The 12,403-nt window shown below is 48.9% G+C and overlaps 1 protein-coding gene across 1 annotated transcript; it reads right to left on the bottom strand.

Moving 5' to 3' along the window:
- Window positions 1-2,209: 2,209 nt before the first annotated feature.
- On the bottom strand, window positions 2,210-8,353 carry Cpa1 (carboxypeptidase A1, pancreatic). Its single transcript, NM_025350.4, has 10 exons — window positions 8,043-8,353; window positions 7,508-7,589; window positions 6,830-7,063; window positions 6,577-6,678; window positions 5,978-6,079; window positions 5,697-5,807; window positions 5,183-5,273; window positions 4,510-4,709; window positions 3,943-4,027; window positions 2,210-2,472 (listed from the first exon to the last, which is right to left on the bottom strand). Exons 1-10 carry the CDS (start codon window positions 8,105-8,107, stop codon window positions 2,285-2,287), a joined length of 1,260 nt encoding a protein of 419 aa, NP_079626.2. The 5' UTR covers window positions 8,108-8,353; the 3' UTR covers window positions 2,210-2,284.
- Window positions 8,354-12,403: the final 4,050 nt, after the last annotated feature.

Here is a 12,403-nt window from a genome sequence, read left to right as displayed (position 1 = left end):
TTCTCTTCTCTTCTCTTCTCTTCTCTTCTTCCTTTTCCTTTCCTTTCCTTTCTTTTCTTTCTTCCTTTCTCTCTCTCTCTTCCCCCCTCTCCCTTCCTTCCTTCCTTCCTTTCCTTTTCTTTTCCTTTCTTTTCTTTTTGAGATAGATTCACATGTATCCCAAACTGGCCAAAGATGGCCTTGAACAAACTGCAAATCCTCCTGCCTCCACCTCCCAAGTACTAGGATTATAGGCATGCAAGTTACACATGGCTTCATGCCTACTAATTAAGCTGTCTGCCAACTAAGGTACATCTATAGCCCAATATTCTCTCTCTCTCTCTCTCTCTCTCTCTCTCTCTCTCACACACACACACACACACACACACACACACACACACACACACACACACTTGCTCAGAATCTTATTTTTTGAACCACAATTCTGAGAATTCATAGTAATTTGCACATGGACTATTTTAAGGAACCTAAATGACATGCAAATCATAAAAAGAATTGATTCAATGTAGTCATGGCGACCACACACCTTTAATACAGCACTAATGAGGCAGAGGCAGAAGGATCTCTGTGAGTTCCGAGGCCAGTCTTGTCTACAGAGTGAGTTCCTGACTAGCTAAGGCCATGCTTTGAGTCAGTGTCTATCTGTTCCTCCCTTCTTCCTCCTCTTCTTCCTCCTCCTCCTCCCAACACCTCTGTAAAGGTAGAATTGTTTCAACAATTACTAGGCACTTGTATTCCAAAACATGTTAATGTTGGAGATGGAATGGCAAGGTGATCCTTAATAGTAAGGAGAGCATGGTTTATTTTAAATTAAAGAGTTCTACCATCTGTTATTTGTAAAATAATGTCCTCATATTAACTTAAATTTTTTTTCTTACCAGTCTTTATTTAGAAGGCGACCAGCTAGAGCAGTTAAGACATAGCTTTGGCTGACCTACAGCCTCTTGTACCATGGCTTAAAGGGAAATATTTTCCCAAAAATAAAGGAGTCTTACCAAATCTTCAGTTAAAAATACCTGTTTGTTTGTTTGTTTGTTTGTTTGTTTGTTTGTTTGTTTGAAACAGGGTCTTTCCAAGTAACCTAAGGCTGGGTCCAAACTCACAATGTCCCTCATGCTGGAACCACAGGACCATACCATCAGCCTGGCTGGAAAGACCTTCCTCTTGGTCTCCTAATCTTAGGATGAAGACATTTATGTATAATCAGCCTTGGTCTAATTTTTTAAATATTTGGTAGGAAAAACTATTAACATAGAACCCACAATGAAAAGCTTTTTAACCTCCAAACCATTTTCTATGAAAAAGCAAAGCCTTATGTCCTAGTGCTGGAAGCATCTTGAAATGCAAGTGGCAGAGAGGAGAAGCCCCCAGCCATCCCAGCCTAGCTACGTGCTTCCTTGTGTGGCTGTACCTCTAGACCCACGCTCACATCTGAGGGTACAAAGGTCACCAGTGTCAGTTCTTGCTTTAAAGGCCGCAGAGGATTCGTGCATTGTGATGATCACTGGTAAGTGTGCTATCCCAGACCGAGGGTCACCATGCCAAGGGAGGTGAGCTTTCCCGAGAGGGGTATTCCCGGACAGGAATATAGGAAAGTGGACAGAAACAAGAGGCAGCAGAGGTCATACACTGGGGACTTCATGGAGGATTTGGCAAACAAAATGTAAGTTCTTCCCACCATTCCCATTCCAGGGGAAGCATCCCCAATACACTAGAGTTAATTAATGTCCCTGGCTGGGCATCCATCCCTTATCTTCAAATGATTTCATTCCACCTCAATGTTTTCTTCCAACTTATTCAGGGGTGGGAGGCCACATTTTGCTTCATGGCAGTCTGTTTGACTCACCTGCAACATCGCCTTTGGACAGCAGTGGCTGGCAGGACTTTTATATTACATACTCCGGGCTACTGCTTTTACAGATGAATGGATACTATCAGCTAGCCTGCTGTCCGTGCCAAATTCCTCCTCACCATGGGGTGCTGCACATTTGGTTAACAGCTGTGGCTGTTGCCTACTACTAAGATATGAACAAACCACCCCCCTGCCTCTTAGATGCAGCTTCATGGGACCCTGGAATGCAGGAGAATTTAGGGGTCATGTAGTTCAACCACCTGCACATTTCCATCGAGACCCTCGGGAGCTTAATCACTACTGCCCCCCTAAAAAGGTGGACGTTCCATGTGCATTCCCTACAAAATCCCAAAACCCTAGTTTACAATCAGACTTTATTGGGTTGCCTAAATGGGGCTAAGGAGAAGAAAGGGGAAGGGAATAAAAGCTTCTTCAGTAGGGGTGTTTGACAGTGTGGTCCATGATGGTCAAAAGGGCCAGCCATGTCTCCTCCGCTGTGGGGATGATCTGGGAGGCAGGCAGCAGGAAACCTCTGAGCCCAGTGTCCCTCAGCTCAAAAGTGAAGGAATACTTGATGCCCTGGCTGTAGGTCCAGTCAATAGTGCTCCCACTGGCTTGATCTGGGGCAAAGACAAGGAGAAGGGAAGGGTTGATCACTAGAAATATCTACATGGACTGACTTAACACCCAGAGCCCAAAGCCTTGTGTAATTTCCAATAGAGTCAATGTCTTCTAGGGGCTGCTATTGACACACAGTGGGGCTTCCAGGAAACTTCTGGGTCTAAGCTCGAGAGGCCCAAGTAGGAGACCGGCAACCAGTAATGGCCATCGTATTCATTAGCAGGATGCCAAAAAGTCTGTGTAATTGCAAAAGCCTGTCTGAAAACTGTCTCCACCCAACAGTCACCTCAATGACACCTCTAAATATGCCAGAGCCCCCTGCTTGGGTAACCAGCAATTGATCTCTGGGGACTCTGGTCTGCAGAGGAAAGTGCAAAGATTCATAGTCAAAGCAAAGCCAGCCTGCCTGTCTGTGGGAGGGAAAACCTCACGGGCTTGCGGCACACACTGGCTAACAAAGCTGCTTTTATTGAACAGGGCAATAGGAGAGAGAGGGAGGTGGGCTTCACATTAGAATTTCACTTCAGGGCACAAAATAGAGCAAAATCATCAGGCTCAGGGTGGAAACCATTTCCAAAGAAAGCCTGGAATCCCAAACAAGTTCCTCCTTGGGTAAGACTACAGCCCACTCCCGCCTAAAATCGGAGGCTGCCGTCGAGGGAGCGTGTGAAATGGGTGTGTAGTTCTCCCACCCTGGTACCCATATCCTGCTTTTGCCTGCCAGGCAAAATTTTTGAGGCAAAAAAAATTCCCCCAAACACCCCATACCACAGCACACAGCACACAGCCTTTACTCTAGAAAGTTCTTCTGCCTGGAGGCCTATTACCTAGACAGATGGCCTCTCCTGGCTTCCTTCACTTCCTTCACCACTAGCCCAAATTCTTCTCGGTCTGGAAGCCTGCCTCTTAGCCTGGTATTCAACCTCCACCCTAGTACTCCTACTGCCCCTGGCCGGCTCTGTTATTTCCCCTACATCTATCACCTGATCCACTGTGGTTTCTGAGCACACAGTCAATCTTCCTGCCTAGACTAGACATTTACTCTCTTTACACACAGCTCAATTCTAGGCACACAGGGCAAGGCCCGGTGCAGAGCAGACAGGCAGTAAACACCCCTGCCGACTGCCTTCCATGTGTGTGTATCAGTGGTCCTCCCAAGGGCATCTCATGTATCCTGTGAGGAAGGGAGTGGAAAGGCGTATCTTAAACAGAATTTTATGGAGACCTATAAATCCCATCAGAGTTCCGACTCATTGGTGCAGGAGTCCAGATGTAGCCATAAGATAAGGGGACAGATACGCTTAGAGGACAGATAAGAGGCCCTTTGAACAGTGTCCGAGAAGTCAGGATTCAATATCAGGAAGAGGCACTGCCCACCCTTCAAATAGTTCAGTTAGCAACTCCCAGATCTGAGCACCCAAGGCAAGAAGAGCCAGCTAATGCCAGTTTCCAGGCCACCAGTAACTTACAGATCGTATCAATGATACTGCCATACTTGAACTTGGTCCCGTGTAGAGATGTCAAGGCTGTCACAGCAGATTTTGCTAGCTGATCCTGGGGAAAACATTGAACAGTGCCATGGTTAGGGCCAGAGTAACCCAAGGACTGTCAGGGTGGCCCAGGAGTGGGCAGCAACAGAGTCAGGGCCCCGTGCCCTCTGCCAGGGTCAGCCCTACACTGTGACAGCTTCATGTTCCCTCCGTCTCCACAGGATGGGTAGATGGATGGGGTATCCCTTCTCTCCAGAGCCCACAGCTTCAGAGTCTAGCCTTGCCTCTTGCTCTGTCGTGTGAGAGAAGTGGCTCAGCCACACACTACACTTCTATTTCCCAGCAAATGAAGCAGGTCTACCTTGTTGGTTGACACAAATCACCCTGCCAGACTTCCCAAATCATCAGGAGACTGGGGGAAAGGTGGGCACTGGGCCCACTGGTAGATTCTTAGCCCTTAATCAGCTCTGAGGGGTGAAACCCAGTTTCCTTAAGATGGTAACACAGAAGGAGCCCTGACAGAGGGCAATCGGGGTCATCACCCACCAGCTCCTCCTTGTCAGGAGCTGGTTCTGATGTGTAGCCATAGGGGTAGAGAAGGAGCTGGGAGTAGCTGTGGATGGAGATGAAGGCCTTGATGTTCCCGTGGCTCGTCACAAAGTCCACGATGGACTTGACCTCCACTTCAGAGTTGGGAAACTTGCCACGGTAAGTTTCTGAGCAGGGGTTGCTACTAGCTCCGGGCACTGTGGAAAGACAGAAGACACAACTTATGACTTCTTAACCCAAGATGTCCATGGCTTCCAGTATATTTCATGGACTTAGTGGGAAGTGGTCTGCAGGGAGGCCTCACCCCCTCCCTCGGGTTAGGGAGCAGCCAGCCATCACACTAACTGGATGGAGCCCTGCCTCCTTTTCCAGCCAGGCTTGGGTAGTGCAGAAACAAGTTTACACAGGGTCATGACCAAGGATGGCAAGAATTGATGGTAAGCTAGGCATCCCCAAGAGAAGCTCTCAGACCCAAGTTGCATCTAAAAGGAACTTTCTTTATACAAACAAAGGCCCAAGTCCCTGAGTGTCACCTTCACCCAGAGAAGCCTCTGGCAGAGCTAAGAGCCCACATTCACCCTCACTGCTGGGTCAAGGAAGGGTTAGGCAACCAAAACAAAGAAAGACAAGAAGCCATGTTGTCCCATCCCTGCCCCATGGGAAGTCTTACTCCCAAAGGCAGCATCCCAGTTCCTGTTGGGGTCCACCCCGACGCAGAGGGAGCCCTCGGTGTGTGATCGAGTTTTGCGCCACATGCGATTCTGAGGGAAGAAAAAGGGTAAGCCAGGGGCCAGCACAGCTGATCTTCTAACTTGCTGCATTTGCCACAGAATAAAAGTGTCTATGGAAATCGGGACTGAAGTGGAGGTCTCATTTGAGGACAATGTCAGCTCCCCTAAGACATTTTACAGTGTCTAGAGATGCCTTGTGTTACTGTAACAGTGAAGAGTTGCTAACAGAATCTAGTAAATCAAGAAGCTTACTAGACTTACTAGACTAGTAACCTATCAACACCTTCATGCACAGACAGCCCCCAATAGCAAAGAATCGTCCACTTAAGATAGCAAGATAGTGCCTAGGCTGAGAATCCCAGTTCCATGAGGACAGACCTACTTGCCCCTTCCTCCACTTGTGGGGCTCAAAGGTACATCCCACTGTCCCAGGGAACAAGAGGCAGTCCGTACCGTTTTGTGGGTGTAGACAAAACCATCAGGGTTAGTTACAATCTCCAGGAAGATGTCCATGTTGTCAAGAATGGCCGTGAGGGTGGGTTCCTGGCCATAGTCCTTCGTGATCTGGTAGGTGGAGGAGGAAAGATAGAGGGTTAGCCAGATTGGTATGATGGACACACCCCCTGGCCTCCCTTTGTGGGCATTGCTTCTAGGAAGGGAAGGGCCAGCCTCCATGGTCTGTGAATACCAGTTCCCCAGCAAGCAAGAGCCCTCCTTTATCGCCCCAGCTTTACCTTTTTTGCAAACCAGACCCCACTGGCCTGAGTGACCCACTCCCTGGAATGGATGCCAGTGTCAATCCAGATTGCTGGGCGATTGGTCCCTCCAGTGCTGAACTGGAAAAGAGGCAGGGAAATGGTTTGGGGGCAACTTTCCGGCCAGGCCTGAGTTCATCCCCTGCAAGGGAGCACACCTTGGTCAGAAGCCCCCTGTTCTCTGTAATCTAAAGTTGAGAGGCCTGTTTGTGGGCCCATCCTTTGGGGAGCTATGGGGTCAGGGGTCAGACAGGGACCCTATAATGCTTAGACTCTTGACTTCCAGACTCTGACCCAGTTCTGATGCTCAGATGCACTGTAGAAGGTCACCAGGAAAACATTTTATCTGAATGCCAGACCCTATGATCTTCTAATATTGCAGCACCAGTTGGTAACACTGGTGAACACATGTATAGCCACCTAGGTAGGAATGCTCAGACCTCCCCAAATATCTGCACAGAAACTGTGTAGAACAGTACATTCCATTACTCATTTATGAGTCCATAGCCTATATGGAGGTCCACATGGGGACCCATTTTTGCACGCTGTGCCATGGCCTCCATGTTGGCTTCATTTACCTTCAGCACATTGATGGGACGACCTTCAAAGGTGCTGCCGATCTGGATCTTGCTTACAAGCTGTGGGTGCTCTGTAACCAGCAGGTCCATGAATTCATAGATCTGAGATCAGAGGAAGAAAGGGGACTGATGGCTTCTGCCAATACAGGTGTCTCCTACCCACAGCCAGACCAGCCTTGGCCCTGGTCTGTATTCTGCCAAGCATGGAGAAAAGTACGGTGTTGTGGGAAGAATCTTTCGGGGTGGCCCTCACCTCATCCAGAGTATGGTAGGTGGCATAATTGAAAGCATCGGTGGACAGAGCCCTGGCCTGGAAGGCGGACATCTGCTGCTTCTCCTCGTCGAGCAGAGACTGCACATCTTCGATCATGATCTCATAGCTAATATCATGATATTCCAAGAATGCTTTCACGGACTGGATGGTGGGGAAGGGCACTCGAACATCGATGGGGAGACCAGCCCGGGCAGGGTCCCGCCAGAAGTCCAACTAGGAAACACAGACGCCAGAACCATTTCAGTGGGCTAGAGGCACCAACTGGGGCAGCAGAGTGGGAGGGCCGGGGAAGCGGTATCGGCACTAGAAGCTCCCACGTGGCTGGAGTTGAGGAGTGGGTGCTGGAAGCAGAGGAAGAGTGGGGGAGCTTGGGAACTGGACAAATTCCAGGATGGGCAGGAAATGGCCAGAATGGAGAGGGTTGGAGGAGCAAGGCAGACAGGAAGCGGGAAAGGGTCCTAGTATGTCATCGGATTCTCAGGGGTACTAAGATCTGAGTCTGGGGTCTGAAGTCATTTCCCAGCCACTCTGTCTCATGGCTCTTTGCCAGGAGGCTGGGCCAGAGCCTAGAGACCAACTAGGTGGTTATGGGAGTTGGTCCCAGATGGCCTAGGAAGTCTCCCGGATCGTCAGGGAACCCTGCACGGAGTCTCTAACCTTCAAGTGCTCCAACTCCTCCAGCTCCCTCACTTTCTGCACCTGGGCTTCGTCGGTGGCAGAGATTCGGAGAACCTGGTGCCTGGGCAGAGGGGGGGAGGGGCTCTGAGAACCTGCGGTACCCCCCCCCCCACTTCACAGGCTTCTTACAGGTCTACTGAACCCGTAAAGGCACAAGGAGGGTCTAAGCAATGAGAGACCTGAACTTCATCTCCTTGTTCCCTGTCTTTGGAAGATTCTAGACTTTCATGCTGTCCCCACCGCAGTTTAGACTGAGTTATTCCCAAGCCAACCAAGCCTCCTCTTTCTCCTTCTAAAAATTCCTTCTCAGAGTTTAGTTCTCTCAGTATCCAAAAGAAGCTGGACCCTTCCAAACCCTGCCCTGCCCGCCTTCCCCCAGGTTGCTGTCCCAGGGTGGTATCGGTCTGTCTTCTCTGGCTGTGTTTCCATGTGTCTGTCTGTCTCTTCCAGACACCAACTTGGGGAGGGCCATTTCATCCCCCCTCCAGATACCCGCTCCTCCCCACAGCCCTACCCCACAAAGTTCTCATTGCCGAAGACTGCTGCCAGCAGCACACTCAGAACCAGCAGCCTCTTCATGGCGAGACGGTCAGGCTGAGACCAAGACTGAGGTCTGAGGCCTTTTTAAACACTGACGAGGGTCCCTGGGGACAGTTCCCCTCACATCTGGATCAAGTCTCATGGGGAGGGAGAGGCAGGAGTTCCAAACTGTGGCACCTTTCCTCTCTTCCTGATAAAGTATCAGGGAACAAGGCAGGTGGAGAGATAAGCCAGGCTTTCACCCTTGACCATGGGGTCAGCTGTCCCTGAGGTCTCCCAGCTGGGACTACTCATTCGGTTTCCCACAGCCCCAGATACATTTGTTGTTGGTTCACTATGTCAGAAACAAGGATGGGCATATTTGTGTTTTTACAGTGTAAGGATTCATTGGACAGCAATAAATGCACACATTACATCAATTCCAATGGCTTTAGTTCACCAACTATGAACTTTGCTTGCTATCCATGGCGGTTGGCAAGCACAGGTTCTCCCTAATTACTGGTATTAACTCTTTGGCCACACATTATGTTTTACAAATACTAGAGAAGATTCCCCCAAAGAGTTAAAGGAGCTGCTAGGTTCAGAGGGACTTTAGTAAAGGCAGAATCGGGTGCAGGTGGTGAGATAAGATATTGATGTAGCCAACCCTGTGACAGAGCTGTTCAGGCACAGGGCTGCCAAGTGCTAAGCTCACTCAAGGTCCTGAGCTGGCTCGAGGCTTTCTGCGTCTGAATGAGGATGGAGGTTGACCATGTCAAGCAAGGAGATCTTGCTGAACAGAAAATCCAGGAAGAGACTTGATAGCTTATTGCCTGCCCAAACCCTACCAGCTGTACCTGATGGTCTGATGATGGGTACCACTAGCACCCACCCCACCCAGTATTAGGTGACCCAGGTGACAGAGTTGCATCATTCACTGTTTTTAAGCTCACAGGCCTTTCTTTTTCTTTCCTAATAGCCTTGAAATGCCCGAGGCCCAGTGTTCCTGAGTTAAGCTGGTAAGTTTCTAGGTGGTGATATCTTGTGTAAATAAGTTATTTTTCATCCTGTGCCTCATGGCCTGGGCCAGGTAGCTGATGGCCGCATACGGACGTGAACAAGATGCAGAATCATTCTGTCTCAGCGTCTACTCTCATAATGGCGCACACTGCCGGGTTTGGTCTGCTCGTGTGTTTGTGCAGACGGAGGCCAGAGCATCATCTCAGGCGTTGTTCATTAGGAGACATCGCTTGGTTGTTTTTTTTTTGTTTGTTTGTTTTGTTTTTTATTTGTTTGTATTCTCATTCCTCATGCAAAAGCCACGGCTCAGGTGTGCCTCGTTCGGGGTAGGACCAACAAATTCCACTGTTTTTTTCCTTACAAGTTTTTTGGTTTTTTTTTGTTTTTTATCAAGTTGCTCTTCTGATACATGTGGGAAAAAAAAAAAAGAAAAGCCTACAAAGATGTTCGTTCTCTAACCTCAGAAGAGAACAGAATAGGATGGAGAGGTGTCTGCCGTTGAGTAGGCAACCATGACCATCTCTGTGGGGCCCTCCAGCTGTGACACATTAAAACCCCAGGACACTTAGATTTCTCCTTTACTTTAAAAATCAAGCCATGGAAGCACATCTCAGTAGGACGCCGAGAGCTTCATCAGGTCTTGAGGCAGTCAGAAGCCACTGTGGGTAGTGGACTGGCAAGGGGTGGGGTGGCCAGGACGGTGTAAATTGAAGATAGCCATATTCTGCTGAGGCTTTGGTATGACAAAGTCGCCAGGCTTGAGCTTGGGTTGAAGTTTGGGAGGGCGAGGGCCCATCTGCACCCTCCTTCAGTTTTGCCTTCTATCTGCTCCATGAGACCCACTGGCTACTTTAAAGATGCAAAGTTGTCACTGTACAATGGCTACCGGCATATGTTTCCAGAAATGGCAGAATTTAGGCTTGGAATAAGGGCCCTCTAAAGAGACTTTCCAGTGACAAGGGTTTTGGGGGAATGTCACATCAAAGCCCAAATCTTTGCCTAAGACAAAGAAATAAGCAGGCATACACTGCCATGACAGATGGTGGGGACAGAGTGCCTCTGCTGAGCTGAGGGAGGGTCCGGGAAGCTTGTCCCCATCAACAGAGCAGATTTAATGGGTTTCCTCATGAAGGACAAGAGCGTCACCAGCCCATCCGGCTTTCCTGTTTTCTATAGTGTATTTCCCGTTTGCATCCCAAGTACAGTTTTATGAACATCTCCTCTGTGGTCTTCCCTCTGCTTCAGGAAGTTGAGGGAGGTGGGCTGGGGGATCAGGGACAGATGAGAACCACAAGGCTTTGTTAAGCTAGTTTGGAAGAACAGAAGGAAGGTTTAAGATCCCAGAAGAATCCCAGAGAAGAGGCTAGCCCACCATGAGGGTTTTGAGCCTATGTCATTATCTTTACGGGCTGTTCCTAATAATGTGTGTGTGTGTGTGGGGGGGGGGATTGGAAGGATAAATAGGTTGGAGTTGCCTCTCTCTCATGCTGAAGATGGGGCAGGCCTTGCCCAATTCAGTCATCTGGAGGGGTAAAGGGTAAGAGGAGGCTGGCAGTGTGGCCTGTGAAAAACAGGGACAGTTGACAGAACTTCTGGCTGTAGCCAAGGAACTCTTCCACCTTCCTCGGCCCCTGTTCCAACGTGCTTGGGACCACGCTTTGAGTAGAAGCATCCCAGGCGTAGCTCTCAAACATCAGCATAGTAACAGAGCTCTTCTGGGAAAATGGGGGGTGGGAGGCACTGAAGGACAAATTTGGACATCTGTCCTTCCTCTGTGGTTCTCAGAACCCAAGTATTTAAGACAACTTTTGGACAATGGTAATGCATTCCATAGCTCCGTGTGGTCTGGCCTGCCTGTGGCTAGCTTCTCCTCTCATCCTTCAGCAGGGCCCCTGATTTTTCCCAGAGGCCCCTCCTGGCCAGCTTGGAAGCTCTTTGAGGCCCAGTGTTCCTTGGACTCTCCTGCAGCCTGCAGCCTCTAACGGCCCCCATCTTCTTGCTTTTCTAAAGGAATGTTTTAAACCATAGCTCTTTTCTGTAGTTTTCTCTGTGTTTCTGTGTCTCGTTGGAATGGTCAGAGGGGAGAGGAGGAGGCTGGGAATGGAGACAGCACAGGGCAGCCCTCCTGAATAGAGGGCAGTGGCCCTTCACCCTGGGCCTCTGCCTCTGGCTGGCCTCACACAAGCTGCTCACATTCCAAGCTGGCTGGCTGGTTTGTTTTCTTAAGAAAGCAATAACTGTGCACATTCACTGAGGCTCTTATGGCTTTCCATATGTATAATCACTCTTTCTCCTTCAGTTTTTCCAATTTTTTTTAAGCTTTCAAATAAATGCTCATAAATTTTATGGGTGAAAAGGACCGGGAAAAAAAAAAGTCATACCTAAAAGGAGCAGCTTGTTGGAAAAGGGAAGAAAAGGGGGGGGGGGGTAAAAATGTAGAAAAACTGAGGTCCCGCTCAGCTTCACGTAGGAGAGAAAATGAGAAGGGGAGATATTTCAGGTTTATGAAATAATTTTTAAAATGATTTTCGAGCACTAGCCCATTTGAGTCTTGAGCTGTTGGTCAATTCACTTATATACTGACCAATCTCTCCCTCATCTTGCTGGGACCTCGTCTCTTAGCCACAAGGGTCCCGTGAGCCTTGTGCAGATCTCAGGATGCAGAGGCCCCATTCTTTCTAACCTCAGGATAAAAGGGTCTGGCTACATCTGGGAACTTCTAGATTAACTAGAACAAGAAACTAGTTCTGCGGCCCTTCCCACGCTCCCTCCCCCCATAGAAGCTGTCACAGACTCCACTGGGTGTCTTTCCAATGTCCGTTCTTCCTTCCTCCTCATCAGCAGAGGAACTCTGCTTTTATTTGAAGCTGTGATGTGAGCAGCTGCAGAGCAAGTTCCCAGCCTCCCTTGTAGCTGACCGGCGCCACATGGCACAGCTCCAAACCATAAGATAGGAATTTGAGCCCCATAGATCGGCCAGCGTGGTAGCTTACCCTTTAACCCCCTGCTCTCCCTGCCTGGAGTTCAGACTTGTGTTAGAAGTAATGGCACCATCTAGAAAACAGAGGTCAAAATCCAACCGTGCTCCTCATAAAGGCACTGACAGTGGTCCCACAAGATGATAATGGAGCTGAAAATTTCTGGTCACCTAATGCCACTGCAGTGATAAAGTCTGTTTCATAAAGTCTCTAGAATGAAATGCATCACTCACACATTTGGGGGGCTATCGGCCTAAGCAGACACATTAATGCACTAAAACAAAATATAATACAGACAGTTAAACACATCACATAATTCTTGATGAAAGTACAAACCCGTGTCCCCAGTTTCTCTCTG

This window comes from Mus musculus, chromosome 6 (assembly GCF_000001635.26).
Source record: "Mus musculus strain C57BL/6J chromosome 6, GRCm38.p6 C57BL/6J".
Taxonomy (NCBI): Eukaryota; Metazoa; Chordata; class Mammalia; order Rodentia; family Muridae; genus Mus; species Mus musculus.
This window is presented reverse-complemented; position numbering and strand designations above follow the sequence as displayed.